Source organism: Heloderma suspectum, chromosome 2 (genome assembly GCF_057233095.1).
Source record: "Heloderma suspectum isolate Gila_16-S chromosome 2, 16-S_ref, whole genome shotgun sequence".
NCBI lineage: Eukaryota > Metazoa > Chordata > Lepidosauria > Squamata > Helodermatidae > Heloderma > Heloderma suspectum.
Window position 1 is genome coordinate 380,788,463 of NC_139459.1, and position 19,575 is coordinate 380,808,037.

Genomic DNA, 19,575 nt, shown 5'->3' on the forward strand with positions numbered 1-19,575 from the left:
CAGGTGGGAACTTTGCCTGCCTTCCTCCCAGTCTCCAAATGAAGAAACACATTTGAGTAATGCATCCAATCATCACTCAGTTGAGGAGAGAGTCTGGTGGTCCTGAGTAAAATGGCTGGTCCCTCAGGTGATCAAGGAGAAGGATCGGAAACTCAGTCTGCAAAACTGCCCAGCCTCATGAGCCAGGCAAGAGTCAGCAGAGAGACCCTGTTGGCTTCTTGTGCCTCCTGATCCCTGCTAGGCTGGAGTCTGGAGTGAGGCTCTCTGCCCCTTAGCAGTGTTGGTGATGCTGCAACAGAGGTGAGACCAGGCCACCAGTTCCTCCCCTTGAATGGCTGCAGGCTGGGATGAGCAGGGAGGTGCTTGGACGCTGCCATTCATGTCCCTCTTTCAAGACTACTCTTGGTGTCCTACAGAACCTCTTAATCTCAGGGAGGACAACTCCTGGCCCTCCAGATATTTACATTTGCAACACCCATCAGCATTGCCCAGCATCACCACTGGTGATGGATGATAGGAGTTACCAGCCAAAACATCTGGAGGATCACAACTTCCCCACCCATTTCCTAATCCATAGCTTTTATATACATTTTTAAAAGGCACCCACAGGTCACAATGGTGCATCAGTTGGTGCTCATCTAACAAAGGTCAGAGAACCATAGCTAGAGCAATGTGACCCCATGAGAAGAAGGCTAAAAAATATACTTTTTCCAGGGTTCCCCCTCCTTGCATTGAAGGCCTCCCTCTATTTTTGGATCGACCTGTAACCCATGGGAAAGGAACAGGCCATGGACCTGTTCGATAATTCTTGTCCCTCCATCAGAACATGTGATTCTTATCCAGATGGTGATTGGGATGGAATTCTTGTTCATCTCTAGCTCTGATAAAGTTCCACCTTTAGCTTTCATTATGAGATGCTCCTTTCTATTCAGATCAGGCTTCAGTACAATAATGTAGCACTTGGGAAGAAAGATGCAGCACAGCAAACCAGCACGTGAGGCAAAGATAGAGAAGACCTGCACAGCTACCATGTATTTCCCCTTCGTGCTCAGGTAGGTGGGCACAAAAGAGACTCAAACACTGCAAAAGACCAGCATACTGAAGGTAATCAGCTTAGCTTCATTGAAGGCCCCAGGCAGATTTCTAGCTAGGAAAGCCACCATCAAGCTGGTGGCAGCCAGGAAGCCCATGTAGCCAAGGGCAGTATAAAACATGGTGACAGATCCTTCGTTGCATTGCAGGATGATCTGTCCAGGCTGGGAGTGCATATCAGAGTCAGGGAAGGGTGGAGAGATGCCCAGCCAGATGGAGCAGATGACAACTTGGACACTGGAACAAGAAATTACAGTGGAGTTGGCAAGACTCTTCCCCAGCCATCTCTTCACCTTGTTCCCTGGCTTTGTGGACAGGAAGGCTAGCACCACAGTGATCGTTTTGGCTAACACAGAAGGGATGCAAACTGAGAAGATGATGCTGAAGGCTGTTTGTCGGAGAAGGCAGGTCACTTTCCTTGGACGACCAATGAACAGGAAGGAGGACCAAAAGGAAAGCAGGAGGGAGACAAGGAGAATGTAGGAGAGATTCCGGTTGTTGGCTTTGACTATTGGTGTTCCTAGGTATTTAATGAAGGTTCCTAACACAAAGGCTGTGATTAAAGACAAGAATAATGCAAAGGAAGCCAGGATGATCCCCAAAGGTTCTTCAAAAGAGAGGAAGGTGATATCCTTTGGGACACATTGATCATGGGCCTTGTTTGGACGTTGATCTTCTGGACACTTGGTGCAATGGTCTGCATCTGAAAAGAAGGAGTGACCTCAGCATCATTAATATCAGTCATACATCCAGAACCTGCTGTTTTCTATTCCATTTGGAAGAGAGATGGGGACATGGAAGAGGTCAGGAGATAACAATGTGTAGTAGAGGGGAGGGGGAGGGGGTGGAGAGAGAGAGAGATAACTTCCCTGGTAGAGGACCTGCTTTCTGTTCAATAGGTTCCACCCATGGCCTCATCACCAAAAAAGAATCTCTGGTCGTTGGGGCTAGTGGTGGACGAAAGTCACTTACCTTTTCTCGCAGCTTGTTCGCGGTGGGGGGGGAGTGCTTCGCTGCTCCCCCCGCGAAGTTCAGGCTGGGGGGGGAGGCTTCCCGCCTCGCCCGGCCGAAATTCAGGCCGGGGAGGAGGCGCCTCGCCTCGCCCGGCCGCGAACGCGGAAGTAAAAAAAAAAAACGCACCCTGATAGGCTACGTGACGATTCACGTAGCCTATCACGGCTAGATCTGCAAAGTCAGCCGTGATAGACTACATGAATCGTCACGTAGCCTATCAAGGGTGACTTTGAAAAAAAAAAAGCGCGTACGCTAATGGCGGCCCCCATAGGGAGCCGCCATTCGCGTTCCTTATTTAGTTGCTGTAGTCTACGTAAATGTTTACGTAGACTACGGCGAAAATAAGGACAACGCAAATAGCGTTGCCCTTATTTTCGCCGTAGTCTACGTAAACATTTACGTAGACTACAGCCACCAAATAAGGAACGGGAATGGCGGCTCCCTATGGGGGCCGCCATTATCCGTACACACTTTTTTTTTTTAAGTCACCCGTGATAGGCTACGTGACGATTCACGTAGCCTATCATGGCTGACTTTGCAAATCTAGCCGTGATAGGCTACGTGAATCGTCACGTAGCCTATCAGGGGACTTTTTTTTTTTCTTTTATTGCAATGGTGGGGGTGGCAGCCGGTCGAAAGACCGGCTGCCGCTCCCGCCCCGGCCGCTCCCGCCCCGCTCGAACACCCGACGTACCGCCAGCCGGACCCGCCGCCGGGAGGGACATTCAGGGAAGGTAAGTCCCGTCCTGGGGGGGGGGGTTGCGGGGTGCGGGGGGTGCGGAGGATTTCTCCCCGAAACTTGTTCGGGGGGCCGAACATGTTGGCGCTCGGCCCCCCGAAGTTTTGGGGAGAAATTCTCCGCCATCCCTAGTTGGGGCAGGAAATCTCGATCTGAGAGACATAACTGAGCTGATGCCATCCTGTGTAAAATAGTCAATACTGAGCTTGAGGGATTTTTGGGTTGACTTGGTATAAAGATAGCATCCTGTGTTGTTCAAATATGGATTAGAAAGCATGATAAGCCAAACATTGTTCGGGAGAGTCTCTGTGTTATTCTATTTTTATCTTCACTACATCCCTGTGGGGTATGTTAGGCTAAGTGATAGAAAATGGCTAATTCCAGCAAACTCCCCTTAAGCTTCCTACACGGGGTAGGAATCCTTCATAAAGCCTTCTTATCTTACACATTCATGGGAGGTTTTGTTAAATGGTTTTAAATTAATAGAAGGGAGAATTAAAACAGAGTCAGGGAAAGTATTAGGCCGATATAAACATTTGCCCAAGAGATGGCCCATACCTCTGAGCTCCCACACCTTCTTGAATGGAGATTGTACCTTCCGCACATGGAGCACAAGCATAGCAGCAAGGTGGCTTTCCTTCCTGAATCTCTTTGGCATATCCGGGGCTGCAGCTCTTGACGCACCTGGAATGAGGCATGGCTTAGCAATACAGAGAAGCAGCACAAAGAAAAAAAGATGCATTTGTCTCTCTGGAAATGAATCATAGAGTTTTAAAAGGACCCAACAGACTCTGTAGTCCTAGGGACTCCAAGTTTTTTTATTTATTTATTATTAAATTTATTAATCGCCCATCTGGCTGGTCACCCAGCCACTCTGGGCGATGTACAACATATAATAAAACAGTTTAAAACAATACAATTCTACCATAAAAACATTTTCTAAAATACCCTAACCCACCCCAAATGCCTGCCTGAACAACCACGTTTTTAATGCACAACGGAAGCTCATTAAAGTGACTTCAGGCCTTTGTTTAATGTCTCCCTAGGGTGTGAGGTGTTTGTTTTTTGTTTGTTTTTTTGCATTATGTTTGCATGGCAGGGAAACCTCTTTGGTTTGTGTGTTTGTTTTAACTGTCATATCCCACCTTTTCTGAACATGTGCTGAAGACACTGTACAGAAAGATGCATGGTATAATATCAAAGTAAACTAAAATACAGTCCTAGAATAACAGAAATTAGAAACAGCAGCAATAAAAGAGCAACCAGGGAAATAGTTCCTAGAATCATAGAATAGTAGGGTTGGAAGGGGCATACACGTCCATCGAGTCCAACCCCCTGCTCAGTGCAGGAATCCAGGTCAGAGCATACCCGACAGATGGCTGTCCAGCCTCATCTTGAATGCCTCCGGTGTGGGAGAGCCTACCACCTCCCTAGGTCATTGGTTCTATTGCCGTATTGTCACTCTGAACACTATTACAGTTAACTGTCCAGGTGATATATTAACTTGAATCATGGTTTCTGTTGTTATTGCATCATGTCTTAAGTTATGTTGTTTGTAATGGCTGTTAGTCACCTTGTCCTTTGTCGGACCCTGTTCCTTTTGCCTTCCACTTTCCCTAGCATCAGCATCTTCTCCAGGGTATCCTGTCTTCTCATGATGTGGCCAAAGTACTTCAGTTTTGCCTTTAATATCATGCCCTCAAGTGAGCAGTCTGGCTTTATTTCCTGGAGTATGGACTGGTTTGATCTTCTTGCAGTCCAAGGCACTCTCAGAATTTTCCTCCAGCACCACAGTTCAAAAGCATCTATCTTCCTTCGCTCAGCCTTCCTTATGGTCCAGCTCTCGCAGACATAGGTTACTATGGGGAATACCATTGCTTTAACTATGCGGACCTTTGTTGTCAGTGTGATGTCTCTGCTCTTCACTATTTTATCAAGATTTGTCATTGCTCTCCTCCCAAGGAGTAAACGTCTTCTGATTTCCTGGCTGCAGTCAGTGTCTGCAGTAATCTTTGCACCTAGAAAGACAACGTCTGCCCCCACGTTTTCTCCCTCTATTTGCCAGTTCTCAGTCAAGCTGGTTGCCATAATCTTGGTTTTTTTGAGGTTTAACTGCAACCCAGCTTTTGCACTTTCTTCTTTTACCTTCATCATAAGGTTCCTCAGCTCCTCCTCACTTTCAGCCATCAAAATTTGATTGTCTATGGTTATATACAATCAAATCAACTGACTGACTGACATATGCAATAAAATGTTTGGGTGAGAGTGAATGAGCAGCCATAAAACAAAGCAATGAGGGGAAGCAGTAAATCATGTCACCTGAAGGACCTAATAAATTATTATTATTATTATTATTATTATTATTATTATTATTATTATTATTTTAACGTCTTAAGTGCAGGTTTAAAGTGTGGGGGGGATTAGCCTCTTTAGGGAGGCAATGGCATAATCTCGGCACCAGAACTAGAAATACTCTTCTCTTCTTTTTGTGATGTTTTTGCTCCTCAGTGGCAGAGCAGATAGAAAAGAACATCAAGGAGGGAGAAATAGCATGAGGAGGACTGTTTCGGGTGCATGTTGTGCGATACACAAGTGAGCTATGCATTACAATGCTGGTAAAAAATTAAAACTTCATGTAGAGCAGCCCCAGGTGAAACAACATAAGGAGGAAGAAACAGTTAGGAAAACATGAGGTGGTTTTTAAACAGAAGATGCCATCATCTGGACTGACACCTCCCCCCACCCCCACCCCACCTATTTCTTTGGTTGATGCAGGACAATTGCACAATAAAAGCGTTATCTGGAAGCACCTTTGAAATCCAGATCAATTTATTTTATTTGTTTAGGGAGCGATCCTATGGCTAGTCAGTGGCTAGACAGCCGTAGGATATCTGGTATTCCAGGAACCGACCTCATAGGCCGCGCTCTGGGATTGGTTCCCAGAGAACCAACCTTCCCCCGCTTCCATGCCTCAGGCAGCACGGAACAGCCCCATGTTCCCCATTTGCAAGCGGAGCACAGAGCTGCCAAAATAGGACATTCCAGGGGGCATTCCGGGGAAGGGAAGGCAGAAATGCCAGTACGACACATCCGATGTGTCATCCAGCAGCCTTCTCCCCTGCTCCGCCCTCCCCCAGCTAGACAGCTGAAATCGGCTGTCTAGCCACAAATGCAGGGCATGAGAAGTGCAGAGGGAACGATCCCCTCCATGCTTCTTCTGCCCTGCATTGGATAGGCGGTCACCTCCAAGTTCGGAGGCAGCCACCTATCTCCATAGCATTGCACCCTTAATGTATTTCAAAGCCACCATTCAAGACCGGGGACTTTCCAAGGCAACTTACAATACAAAAGAGTAAAATCAACAATCGAGACAGCCTCGTTCAATGCCAAGACTCCCAAAGCAGTATGGAGTACATATAATTACACAGGTTCAGGGTGGGGAAAAATCCCACTGTGAATCAGATCGGTGTACATAAGAACGGATGGTTTTCATTTGTGTTTTCTATTGTTATCATGCCTTTTTGCCCCAAAATAATTCCCTGACATGGCTCACATTGGTTTAAAACCATATACAAAATCACAGAATACGTCCAATTAAACAAATAAATTAAGCAAACATGAACAAGTAAACACTGAAGCATCACATCATAAAAATCCCATTGAAATGACCAAAAGGACCCTTGGACTTCTTACTTGATGCTCATGGTGGACCGAACTATCCAAGGACAATGCCACAGAACAAAATACCTTCCTGCAATTTGTTACCAGCCAAACCTCACATGCTTCTGCTACTTGGAGGGGGCTTATAATTTATTCTAAGAGAACACATGCATGAGTCATACAGAAGACGTCTCTTGTACTACCCTGACCCTAGATTGTGCAGTGCTTCAATTGTTTCAGCACCTTGATGTGCATCCTGAAGTTGGCTGGGAGCCAATGAAGTGCTTCTAAAATAGATGTGATGCTGCCTTTATGACCTGCCCCAGTACCCACCTCAACTGTCTTCAAAGGAAGCCCCATCTGGCCCCTCCAAGCTTCCAGTCTGATCTCTGGAGTCCTCCAATTTAGAGTAACTTGAGACCTCCTGTACTATTGCACTGCAGAGCATGGTGGCAAGAAGAAAGTATGAGAGTCTGAGTGTGGATGAAGACCTGGATGGGTTTGCTCCTAATGTTGCTCCATCTGAACGGGATTATGGCTTTCAGAGATGTGTGTAAAGCCACACACATTATCTGCTATATAAATGGCATTGGAGAGACAGACAGGCGAGAGATAGGAAAGAGTGAGACAGGGAGGTCCAAGTGGTAAAGTTTGAGGAGGACCAAGACAAGCTTTGGGAGATATTAAGCTGTCTCAAGGATTTATTTGTTTATTTATTTATTTGATAGATTGATAAACCACTACTTTCTGGAACTGTCCATGCAAGTAAGAGCATACCAACTGTAGAACAATGCCCACAGTTCCCAGCTTATGGAGACGATCCAAAATACTATTGTGGTCAAGGGTATCAAAAGCCACTGAGAGTTCAAGCGAGATCAACCGGGCTGTACTAACTCTGTCACAATCCCCCAAGAGGTCAGTCCCAGGGTGACCAAAGGTGATCCTGTCCTCGAAGCAGGCCTTAACCCCGACTGAAATGGGGTGAGATAATCAGTATCCTCCAAGAACATCTACATTTGCCCAGCCACCACCCTCTCAAGCACCTTACCCAGAACGGGGGTATTATTTATTTATTTATTGCATTTATACCCCGCCTTTCTCCCTCTCGCAAGGAACCCAAGGCGGCTTACATTATCCTCCTCCTCACCGTTGTATCCTCACAACAACAACCCTGTGAGGTGGGTTGGGCTGAGAGTCTGTGACTGGCCCAAAGTCACCCAGTGAGCTTCCATGGCCAAGTGGGGACTAGAACCCGGATCTCCTGGCTCCCAGTCCGTCACTCTCACCACTACACTACACTGGCTCTCATGTTATTATGTTATATTATGTTATATTATTATGTTATATTAGTGACTCTTCATATAAACCTCCGGGGAGGCTTTTCTCTGGGGGGTCACCACCACCTCCTTCAAGGTGGCAGGCACCACTCCATCATGCAAAGACACATTCACCACTTCTTAGATCTACTCCTCCAGCCCCTTCTTGCTAGCTCAAATAAGGTAGTTGTGCATAGAATTGCTTTGGAAGTCTCACATGTAATATTCAACATATTATTAAAATTTAACACGTCAATAATGTGACACAAATAATTTCCCCTACCCTGTTAAAATGCTTGGGCAGCACAACGGCTTCTGGTTTCATGGAGAGCTTTATGTCTGTGAATGCCTGTCTATGTATACTCCCAATTTTCACTCTACCCTTAAGGTAATTAAAATATAGCACCCAATTCACGATATCAAAGTCAGGTTCCAGCTCCCCATTCTCATCCAAATACAATCCCTCCATGGAAGTATTAGAAAGCCGTCCTTCTCTTAAGAAAGCATGAAACTAGAACAACAGAGGAAACAAACAGCATTTAGAAAACATGGAAGCAGATTCAATACCTTAGTCGTTCTCACTTTGAGCTCTAAATCCTCTACAAAATGGGGCCAATGAGGAAGGCCTGGCATGCTATGGTCCATGGGGTCACGAAGAGTCAGACATGACTTAATGACTGAACAACAACAGCACATCCCATCTGAACTCAGAGTGGATGACAGTCTTTTTCTTTTTCAGTCACAGCTGAGATACCTTCTTGGGGGGGGGATCTATATTTATTTTATTTTTTATAAGTGAAATAAACAATACTAACAACATAGTCAAAATCTACAGTTTCCAACATTACAGTATTCTGGGGAAGAAAAAGAAGAAAGGAGGAAAGCAAAAGAAGAAGAAGAGAGAGAGAGAGAAAGAAAGAAAGAAAGAAAGAAGAAAGAAAGAAAGAAAGAAAGAAAGGGGAAAAAAAAGATTATTTCTAAGCTTCAGTGAAAGCAAACCAAATATCCAAATATAAGTCCAATTTCAAATCATACCTATACAGCACTCTTCCAAACATTGCAAATATTATCAAACCTTCAATCCACTGCTCCATAAACTGTGAGCCTTATCTTTCCATGTTATAACCTCAGTCTCATAGCAAATAAATGGGAACAAACAGTCCATTTCCATTAACCATATATTACCATTCCATTGACACATATTAGTAAACATTAAAAGTTTAACCAACAAGAAATAATCATAATCCCACAATAATGATAGCAATACTAATATTACTGATAATTTTTAAAAAAGGAGAAAAAGAAGAAATTTAAGAGAAGGAAAAAAATAATAAGTAAAAATAAAAAATAAAAACAAACCATTTTTTATTTAAGTAATGTCATATCTAAAAATGTATTTAAATGTGTACATTCACATACACACACAGAATATAACACACAAAGGAGAAAGAAAACAAAAATATGCAAACATCTGGCAAACGTCCCAGACATCCTATTAGCTAAACCCCGAACAAGACTTCAGAGGAACAGTAAAAATGGCTAAATTCCAAATCAAGAGGCTGGGGAAGTTGGCTCCCTTGTTTTAATGTTAACACCAAAGAGAAATGATTCAGCCGCATCAGGATTTAATATCTTTCTTCATTAGGCCTTCAGATTAGGGATGGACGAAAGTCCCTTACGTGTTCTCGAAGCTTGCTTTGTGGCGAGGGGGAGGCGCTTCGGTTCTCCCCCCGAAGTTCAGGCAGGGGGGGAGGCGCCCCATCCCCCGCCGGCGAAATTCAGGCCGGGTAGAAGTGCCCAGTCTACCCGGCCGCGAAAAAAATAGGGATGGGGGAGAATTTCTCCCCGAAACTTCGGGAGACCGAGTGCCAATGCATTCGGCCCCCTGAAATCGGTGGTGAAATTCTCCACCCCCCCACCCCCCCGGGATGGGACTTACCTTTCACAAATGTCCCTCCCGGCGGCGGGTCCTGGAGGTGGTTCATCGGGACTTCGTCAGGGGCGGGGGCGGCAGCCCGTCTTTCAACCAGCTGCCGCCGCTGCCATTACAAGTGCAGTAAAAAAAAACAAAAAAAAACCCGTGATAGGCTACGTAACAATTAACGTAGCCTGTCACGGCTAGATCTCCAAAGTCAGCCGTGATAGGCTACGTAAATCATCACGTAGCCTATCACGGGTGACTTTAAAAGAAAAAAAAAAGCACGTACGCAAATGGCGGCTCCCATAGGGAGCCGCCATTTGCGTTCCTTATTTGGTCCCTGTAGTCTACGTAAATCTTTACGTAGTCTACGTAAAGATTTACGTAGACTACGGCGAAAATAAGGGCAACGCAAATAGCGTTCCCTTATTTTCGCCGTAGTCTACGTAAATCTTTACGTAGAGTAGAAGTGCCAAAATAAGGAATGCAAATGGCAGCGCCCATGGGCCGCCGCCATTTGCGTACGCGCTTTTTTTTTTTCAAAGTCACCCGTGATAGGCTACGTGATGATTTACATAGCCTATCATGGCTGACTTTGGAAATCTAGCCGTGATAGGCTATGTAAATCGTTACGTATCCTATCACGGGTGTGGTTTTTTTTTTACTTTACTTTTTTTTTTGCAATGGCGGCGGCAGCAGCCAGTCGGGAGACCAGCCACCGCCCCCACCCCTGACAAAATGCTGCTGAACCGCCGCCGGGACCCGCCGCCGAGTGGGACATTCAGCCACGGTAAGTCCCATCCCGGGGGGGGCGGGGGGCCGGCGGAGAATTTCCCCACCAATTTCAGGGGGCCGAATGGTTGGCATTCGGGCCCCTGAAGATTCGGGGAGAAATTCTCCGCCATCCCTAGAAAGAATGCAAAATGTAGCAGGATATTTAATATGCTATTGCAGGTTATTTTGCTTTGTCAAACTTCTCGCCTTGGTGAATTGCCTTCTTCTGTCAGCAATTTCTTTAGTATAATCAGGAAAGAGCATAATCTCGTCATTTGCTGATCCCCACCATAGCTCACCCCGTTCTCTTGCCAGACGCAGAATTTATTTAGTCCCATGTATTGAGCCAGGGAAACAATATGCATGCTCAATAGCCAGTAAAAAATCAGATGTCAAAACCAATAACTCATGCCAAATTTTATCCACAAATTCAGCCAAACATACATCAGCAGCCAAGTCTTTAATACCCATAATACGATGGTTCGCTCTGCGTCTAAATGCCTCCAAATGGGAAATTCAAGCAGACAAAGTATTGAGCGAAGCTTGCATAGCAGATTCATGAGCAATATCTGATCTTCGAGTGCATTAACCTTCGTTTCCATCTTTTGAAGAGAGATATTAATTAAATCCACAGCCTCTTGGAGGACAGTGATTGAGTCCTGGATTGTTTCAAGTTTCTTTGACTGCACTGATAGCTGAGAAGACATAGTTTTTATCAAAGCAAGCAGCTCCACTTCACCTAGGGATGTACGAAAATCACTTACTTTTCGTGGATTTTGCTGATGATGGGGGGGGAGGCACTCTGTCCCTCCCCCCAGAATCCTGGATGGGGGGGAGGCGCTCCGTTCCTTCCCCCCCCAGAATCCTGGCTGGCCAGGACTATGACAACAAAGTCAGCGACTAAGAAGGCGAAAATAAGGGGAACGCAAATAGCGTAGCATCTAAGATGCGTAGATCTAAGATGTGCCAAAATAAGGGATGCAAATGGTGGCGGCCATGGCCACCGCCATTTGCATACACGCGTTTGTTTGTTTGTTTGGTTTTTAAAAGTCAGCCGTGATAGGCTACTGAAATCTTTACGTAGCCTATCTCGGGTTTTTTTTTTAAAACTGGAAATGGCGGCAGCGTCCCGGGGGGGCGGGGGGCGGGCCGTTTCACCACCGATTTCAGTGGGCTGAATTCTCTGGCATTCAGCCTCCCTGAGATCCGTGGCGGAACTTTTGAACATTCCTAACTTCACCTCTGGCCTTTCTAGAAACCTTTGCTGGGGGAGCAGTTGGGGGGGGGGATGTGGCGTTCCCAGACCTTTTGTTTCTCCCTTTGATACTGCCATCCTCCACTTCCAGAAGCACAACAAGCAAATATAGTTGCAGAAACAGCATGTTGCTGGTAGTTTAAGGTCACAAATATTTTCTGGAGCTCGTCAGTCTTGTAGCCTCCTAATGGCTAGGAGTTTCAGACAGCATCCAGTAGATGATGCTCAGGCCACTGACTTAGATTGCAGCCCTTCTGCTGTGCCACAAAGCAAAAGCAGCTGTTCTTCCAATATGTCAACCGGATGGTACTGTAAGATTCCCCATTTAATTACAGGGGAATTTTAAAAGGTTTCTCAACCTTTTCAAAGCTGTTTCAGATAAACAACCTGCGGAGCTACACGGTTTGCTTCCAAGACGACATGGCTCCGACCAGAAGTCACAGCTCAGATATCTTCTTGCATCTCCTCTTTCTCCCTCAGCATTTTGGGGAAGTCCAGAGTCATTAATCTGCACCTTCTCGAACATGGTAGCCACTTTCTTCAACCAGGTCTCCAGTCTGGTCGCCTTCTCCAACCTGGTGCCTCCAGACATTTTGGACTACAGCTTCCATCCTACTTACTGGACCAGAATATATTGCAATACACTCAGGGTTCTTGCTGCTGGTTTTTTGAAGGACCAAGTGAAACCACAAGCACCGTCAACTGTAACACACCCAATTTTTGCCTCTTGACAGAAATGGAATAAAGAAATCAACCCAATAACAACTTGCCTCTTTGGATTACCTGTGAGGAAAGCAAAAGGATGATCCAAGGCACATCTAGATCTTGGGGCAAAATGGGAAGGTTTTTTGGAACCTGGGGATACAGTTGTTTTGCCTATGCTAATGTTTGTTGCTTCTGTTATTGCTATTTAATAATGTCAATAAATACTCTTGTTTGGTAATAACTCGTGGGTGTTTTGTGCAGCTACCCAGACATCCAGATCTTGGGCAAGGTGCTGTAGCAGGTTAGGGATGTCAGAGAATTTCGCCACAAATCTTGGGCGAAATCTCGTCTACGCTATTTGGGTTCCCCTTATTTTCGCCGTCTTAGTCTATGTAAATGTTTATGTAGACTAAGACGTGCCAAAATAAGGAACACAAATGGCGGCACCCATGGGAGCCGCCATTTGCGTATGCGCGTTTTTTTTTCTTTTAAATCAGCCGTGATAGGCTACGTAAACATTTATGTAGCCTATTACGGCTCACTGCAGGGATGCAAATGGTGTCGGCTACGGCTGCCGCCATTTGCGTCCCTGCTAGCCAACAGCTGGATGTCCAGCCACTGGCGGAGCCGGCCGGCGGCTCCGCAGAATCCCTGCAGAGCAGAGTCGGCCGGCCAGAATCTCGCGGGGGAGGGACGGTGCACCTCTCCCCCACCTCGAATCAATTTCGCTAAAAGGTAAGTGACTTTCATACATCCCTAGTAGCAGGTGGTTGCAGGACAACTGCAGCCACTCTTGAATGAAAAGGATAATCTAGATCCATTTCAACTGGGTTTCAGGACTGTTTTTGGAACAGAAACTGCCTAGGTCGCCTTGTAGGATGACCTCTGCCAGGAAAGGGATGGGGGAGTGTGACCTTGTTGATTCTCCTAGACCTCTCAGTGGCTTTCGATAACATCAACCATGGTAGCCTTCCGGATACGTTGTCTCAGCTGGGAGCTGGAGGGACTGCACTGCAGTGGTTCCACTCTGACTTGGGTGGCCGATTCCAGACGGTGGTGCTGGGGGATTATTGCTTTGTGCCTTGGCAACTATGTAATGGGGTTCCACTGGGCTCTGTTTTATGCTGTTGTTGCTGTTCAGCATCTACATGAAACCACTTTGGGAGGCTATCCGGACATCTGGGCTGAGGTGCCATCAATATGCAGATGACACCCAGCTCTACGTCTTTTTCATCAAGCCCAGTTGAGGCAGTGGCTGTTCTGAATCAATGCCTGGGCATGATAACAGACTTGATGAGGGCCAATAAACTGAAACTCAATCCAGACAAATCAGAGGTACTGTTACTGGGTGATTCATCTGCCCAGCTAGGTGACGTTCAGCCTGTGTGTGGGGGGGCACTCACCCTAAAGATCAGGTTGGTGGTTTGGAGGTGCTTTTGGACCCAGAACTGTCACTTCAGGCACAGGTGAACTCAGTGGCACAGAGCAGTTTTTATCAGCTTGGGCTGGTATACAAACTAGACCCTTATCTGGACAGAGACAGACTAACTACAGTTGTCCATGCTCTGATAACCTCTTGTCTAGATTACTGTAATGCATTATATGTGGGGCTGCCTTTGAAAATGGACTGGAAACTTCAGCTAGTCCAAAATAGGGCAGCAAGAGTGTTAACACGGGCCCTGTTTCTATGACAATGGAAGGAGAAGCTAATGGAGGAGTACCAGATTTTTTAAAAGGAATCCATTTTGCTGCGATGAGGTCCGTGCAGGGCTCCACGAGCGGGTTCTCCAGAGCAATAGAACTCTCTTCACACAACATACTTCCGGGTGGGGGTGGGGGGCTTGGAGTGAATGTCATCTGACTGGCAAGGGCTGCTCGACCAATAAGAGAGGCTTCCCCTCTCCTCCCCTGCCGCCATTTGTGTACGCGCATGTGTTTTTTTTCTTTTAAATCAGCTGTGATAGGCTACGTAAACATTTACGTAGCCTATCGTGGTGTTTTTTGAAAAATCTAGGCTACGTAAATCTTTACGTAGCCTATCACGGTTTTTTGTTTTGTTTTGTTTTGTTTTTAACTGGAAATGGTAGCGGCAGCAGCCGGTTGGAAGACTGGCCGCCGCAGCTGCCGCCGCCGGACCGTCACCGAACCGCCACCGGAGCCGCTGCCGCCAGGAAAATTCACCGAAGGTAAGTCTCATCCCAGGGAGGGGCGGGGGGGTGGCAGACCATTTCGCCATCGATTTCGGGGGGCCGAATGTGCTGGCATTCGGCCTCCCCGAGATTCGTGGCAAAATTCTCTGACATCCCTAGGCAGACGGCTACCAGGAAGAGGGCCTTTTCTGCTGTGGCACCCTGGCTGTGGAATGAGCTCCCTAGAGAGGTTTGCCTGACACCTACGTTGTACTCCTTCCAGTGCCAGGGGAAGACCTTTTTATTCTCCCAGTATTTTAGCATTTTAGCTTCCCAAGCTTTTGTCTTTGGTGTTTTAAATGTGTATTTTAAATCTCTGGATTGCTGCTCAGTTCTATTCTGGTTGTACCAGAATATTGTGGTTTTAAGCTTTCATATTTTATATTGTTTTATGCTGCATTTTGTGGTTTTAATTTTTGTGAGCTGCCCAGAGAGCTTTGGCTATTGGGCGGTATAGAAATAGATGATAGATAGATAGATAGATAGATAGATAGATAGATAGATAGATAGATGATAGATAGATAGATAGATAGATAGATAGATAGATAGATCTGCATCACTGCCATGTCTTCTGACCCAAGGGTTATATGAGCAAGGAGGAAAAAAGGACAGACACAACCAGAGAGAGCTCCCTTGTCTAGACAACCCCTGCATAGATGGGCCCTTCCTCAGTAGGGTAGCCTATGCAATGGGACCAACAGAGGAAGAGAGATGTGGAAAAGAGTCCAACTTCAGCTAAGAAGGCTGGATCTGTCCTCATGTGGTCTGATCAGAAGCTCATTTGTCACAAAATGCTTGCCTGAAAATAAAAGATAGGAACATAAGAATATAAGAAGAGCCATTCTGAATCAGACCAAGGACAATCGAGTCCAGCATTCTGCTCACACACTGGTCAACCAGCTGTTGAACAGGAACCGACAAGCAGGGCATGAGTGCAACAGCACCCTCCCACCTATGTTCCCCAGAAAGTGGGGCAAACAGGCTCACTGCCTCTGGTACTGGAGGTAGCATGTAGCCATCAGGACTAGTAGCCATCAATAGCCTTTTCCTCCAGGAATATGTCTAAACCTCTTTCTAAGCCATCCAAATTGGTGGCCATCACTACATGCTGTGGTAGCAAATTCCATAGTTTCACTATGTGCTGTGTAGAGAAGTTCTTCCTTTGGGCGCTGCCATTTGCATTCTTATTTGGGCACGTGTAGTCTACGTAAACATTTACGTAGACTATGGCGAAAATAAGCTATTTGCGTTGCCCTTATTTTCGCTGTAGTCTACGTAAATGTTTATGTAGACTACATGTGCCCAAATAAGGAACGCAAATGGTGGTGCCTATGGGCGCCGCCATTTGCGTACGCGCTTTTTTTTTTTTTCCCAAAGTCAGCCATGATAGGCTATGGAAGGATTTATGTAGCCTATCATGGCTGACGGCAGGGATGCAAACGGCGGCAGCTATGGCCGCCGCCATTTGCGACCCGGCAGGAGCAGAGGATTCGCAGCTGTAGGGACGGGGCGCCTCCCCCCCAGCCAGAATTTCAGTGGGGAGGAACGGAGCGGCTCCCCCCCACCGCGAAGCAAGCTGCGGGACCAGGTAAGGGACTTTTGTCCATCCCTAAGGGCAGCTAGACCCAACCGCAAAGTGCTGCAACCACAGCCAGGTAAAACCCCTCCGTGCCTCATAATGTGGAGTGCAGAGAGGGTGAAAATGAGGTGTTCCTGGGGCAGGGAGGGGAGGAGATGGAAGAAGCTGTTCCAGAGAGCTTCCCATGCAGTTTCCAGCCCCGTTCCGGCCCCCTCCCCAAAGCTACACTTAGAAATCAGGCATCTAAGGCAAATTGCCGGACACCAGGAGGCAAACTGCAGGGCAGCCAGCCCTGTTCCCACCCACGCCCCACGGACACGCTTAGGGAGCAATCCTATCCGGATAGGCGACCACCTAGCAGATGCAGGGTGGGAGGAGCGCGGAGGGGGTCTTCTCCCCCGTGCTTCAGCCGCCCTGCATTCGTGGCCGGACAGCCGATTTTGGCTGTCTAGCTGCTGGAAGTCAGAACGGAGGGGCGGGGGCAGAGGCCGGATGATACATGGGAAGCGTCATGAAGGCACCTCTGCCCTCCCCGCCCAGGGTACAATCTGCACCGCCTACGAGGTAGCGGGGGGGAGGTGGTCCTCTGGGAACTGACCTCGGAGTGCGGGCTCCGAGGTCGTTTCCCGGAAACCAACCTATCATACAGCTGTCTAGCCAATGTCTAGACTGAGATTGTGCCCTCAGATGCCTGAAATTGGGTGTCTAAGGCGAACTGCAGCATTTGTTAATGAAAGCAGCTTGATGGTGGTGGTGTGGTTTACATTTCGCAACCCTGCTTTAGAAACCTTATCATCCCCTTTCCCCAGGAGGGGCAAAGATAAAGAAGAGTAGTTCGTGATGCCACTTACTGCCCAAACTCTATTCAGGTTTCTACTTACACAGGGCATTGTGTTTTTACATATGTTTTACATTTTGTTTAATTTTATATTTTAAGCCAGACTAGCAATGCAATCCCCTATGCATGTTTCTTTGGGAGAAGGGTGGATTCCTGAACAGTACTATGAAAAATGGTAGATTTTCTGATCTACACTTGATGGAAGAGGGTTCTTTAATCTTAGTATAGTAAAAATTACAGATGTCAGCATCATGTTCAGGACTGTATTATAGTGCTTAGAAGGTTAGGAAACAGAAGTTTTAGGTAGTGCACGAGGTGAGTTTATCACATTGTTTGTCACAGACTTTAGTGTTCAGCTGTAGTTTAAGGTATGTAGTAAGCTATTTTAATATGAAAACCTAAAACCTTTAAAGAACAAACCCAAGGATGCCTGTGTGTGTGTGTGTGTGTGTGTGTGTGTGTATATATATATATATATATATATATATATATATATATATATGAGACAGAGAGAGAAGGAGAGAGAGAGAGACTGAGAGAGAGAATGGGCCAGTCATACTCTGTCACGAGATGGTTTGGGGCCAGTCATAGACTTTTGGCCAAGCCTATCTCACAGGGTAGTTGTGAGGATAAAATGCTGTGAGGATGAACATGAAACATGGCATAAAACCAAACATTTGGTATGCCTTTCCTTGAAGGTGAGGAGGAGGAGAAGCTCTCTGGATGACTTTGGCCAGTGGCAGCCTCTCAGCCTCACCTACCTCACAGGGTGGTTGTGGGGATAAATGTGGCACTTGCCAGAAAACCAAGCAAATGAAAATGGAATTCTTAATTCCAGGACAACAATAATCTCAGCAGTCTCTAAACACAGAAACAAAAGGAAGAGTGGCTCCTTCTTATGAGGCACTCTCTAAACGCTCCTTCCAAAATTTCCTTCTGACACTGGCCACAGAAAAATTCAAATGAGCATCATCAAGTTGCAAGGCAGGCAGACCGTAAGTTCTGGGGCTCATTTATTCATCTAAAGATGGCTTTGAAGTCGTGACCCTGGCCTTGATTTTGTATTATTAGATGTTGACACGTTGTCACTTCCTGGTTGCCACAGGTTTGGTTGTGAACTGCAGAATATCAAGCTGCCCATTTCACAAAACCATGACATTCATTACACAAAAAGAGTGCTGTGCCAGAAGCGCAATGCTTGCCTTGTGGCGTGTATAGTAATGTCTACATGTGTTTGCTGTGTTAAATAGAACCCAGGCGAGCGAGGGTTAATTGTTTGGCAGAAAGTCCAACACACTTTGTGTCTGTGTCCAAAAATGAGTGATGGAAGTGTGCCACCAGAAAGAGGACCCTTTGATTTGGAGAGGGGGGAGGGTAGAGCAAGTGCAGGATTTTGGAAGAGCGTAAATGGGGAGAGTTAACAGTGCAACAGCGAGCCCCAAAGCCAAGGGCTTTTGCAGTTGGGGATGGGGTGAAAGGGAGAAAGGGAGAATAACTGGACTATGGACTAATCTAAAGGAAAATGCACAGATTTACCTCTCCATCTCTGCTGACTTGTGGAGAGATGGATGCTCTGTTGAGTTCCTTCTCTGGCAAAGAAATGCAGACAGAGGGAAGGAAGGGGAGGTAGCCTAGCAGCCGGTGGCACTAAGTCGTTCATCATCAGTTCCCCACAACCTCACCGCCACCTCTTCATACCGCGTTCTCCTTCCCGTCCACATGGTTTACCCGCTTTGGGACAATGGGAATTTCACCTGCACTTTCTGCCTCCATAGGGAGGATGTGGTGATGAGGGTTGTGAGTCTTAGCTCACAATAGGAGTGCACGAAATCCACTTACCTGGTCTCGCAGCTTTTCGCAGTGGGGGGGAGGCGCTTCGCTGCTCTCCCCCCGAAGTTCAGGCTGGGGGGGAGGCTTCCCGCCTCGCCCGACCGAAATTCAGGCCGGGGAGGAGGCGCTTCACCTCGCCCGGCCGCGAAATAAAAAGTTTTTTTTAAAAAAACATGCCCCCGTGATAGGCTACGTGACGATTAACGTAGCCTATCACGGCTAGATCTGCAAAGTCAGCCGTGATAGGCTACGTAAATCGTCACGTAGCCTATCACGGGTGACTTTAAAAAAAAAAAAAAGCGCGTACGCAAATGGCGGCCCCCATAGGGAGCCGCCATTCGCGTTCCTTATTTGGTCGCTGTAGTCTACGTAAATCTTTACGTAGACTTCGGCGAAAAGAAGGGCCGGTAGTAATTACTGGCCGGTAGTAATTTGATGCTCCCTTTTGATGTCTCATCAGATTTGGGGGACACGTTAAACGCTTCATCTCACAGGCTGCAGGAGGCAGCAGCAGCAGCACCAGCTGCAGGACCAGTGACACCATTTCGGGTTTCCTGCTGAACTGCCACTGTGTCTCTTCCTCTCACCTCCCGAGCCAGCTGGTCAGAAGGAGCCGGGAAACTCATGCCAGGCCGGGGCTGCTGAGTCCCTCCGAATACAGCGAGT

At 46.8% G+C, this 19,575-nt stretch overlaps 1 protein-coding gene across 1 annotated transcript; it reads right to left on the minus strand.

The window, feature by feature from the left end:
- Positions 1 to 1,073: 1,073 nt before the first annotated feature.
- Positions 1,074 to 19,053, minus strand: LOC146356359 (vomeronasal type-2 receptor 26-like). Its single transcript, XM_084830068.1, has 3 exons — positions 18,919 to 19,053; positions 3,404 to 3,529; positions 1,074 to 1,795 (listed from the first exon to the last, which is right to left on the minus strand). The coding sequence occupies exons 2-3, from the start codon at positions 3,501 to 3,503 to the stop codon at positions 1,074 to 1,076; spliced, it is 822 nt and encodes a 273-aa protein (XP_084686194.1). The 5' UTR covers positions 3,504 to 3,529; positions 18,919 to 19,053.
- Between the last annotated feature and the right edge of the window lie 522 nt (positions 19,054 to 19,575).

What these genes read in the sequence shown, in the direction of transcription:
- LOC146356359 (XM_084830068.1), bottom strand. Translation starts at nt 3,503, where the DNA reads ATGCCAAAGAGATTCAGGAAGGAAAGCCACCTTGCTGCTATGCTTGTG. An exon ending in GAAGGTGTGGGAGCTCAGAG is followed by an intron (nt 1,796 to 3,403) that starts GTATGGGCCATC and finishes CCTTCTTTTCAG; the next exon opens with ATGCAGACCATTGCACCAAG.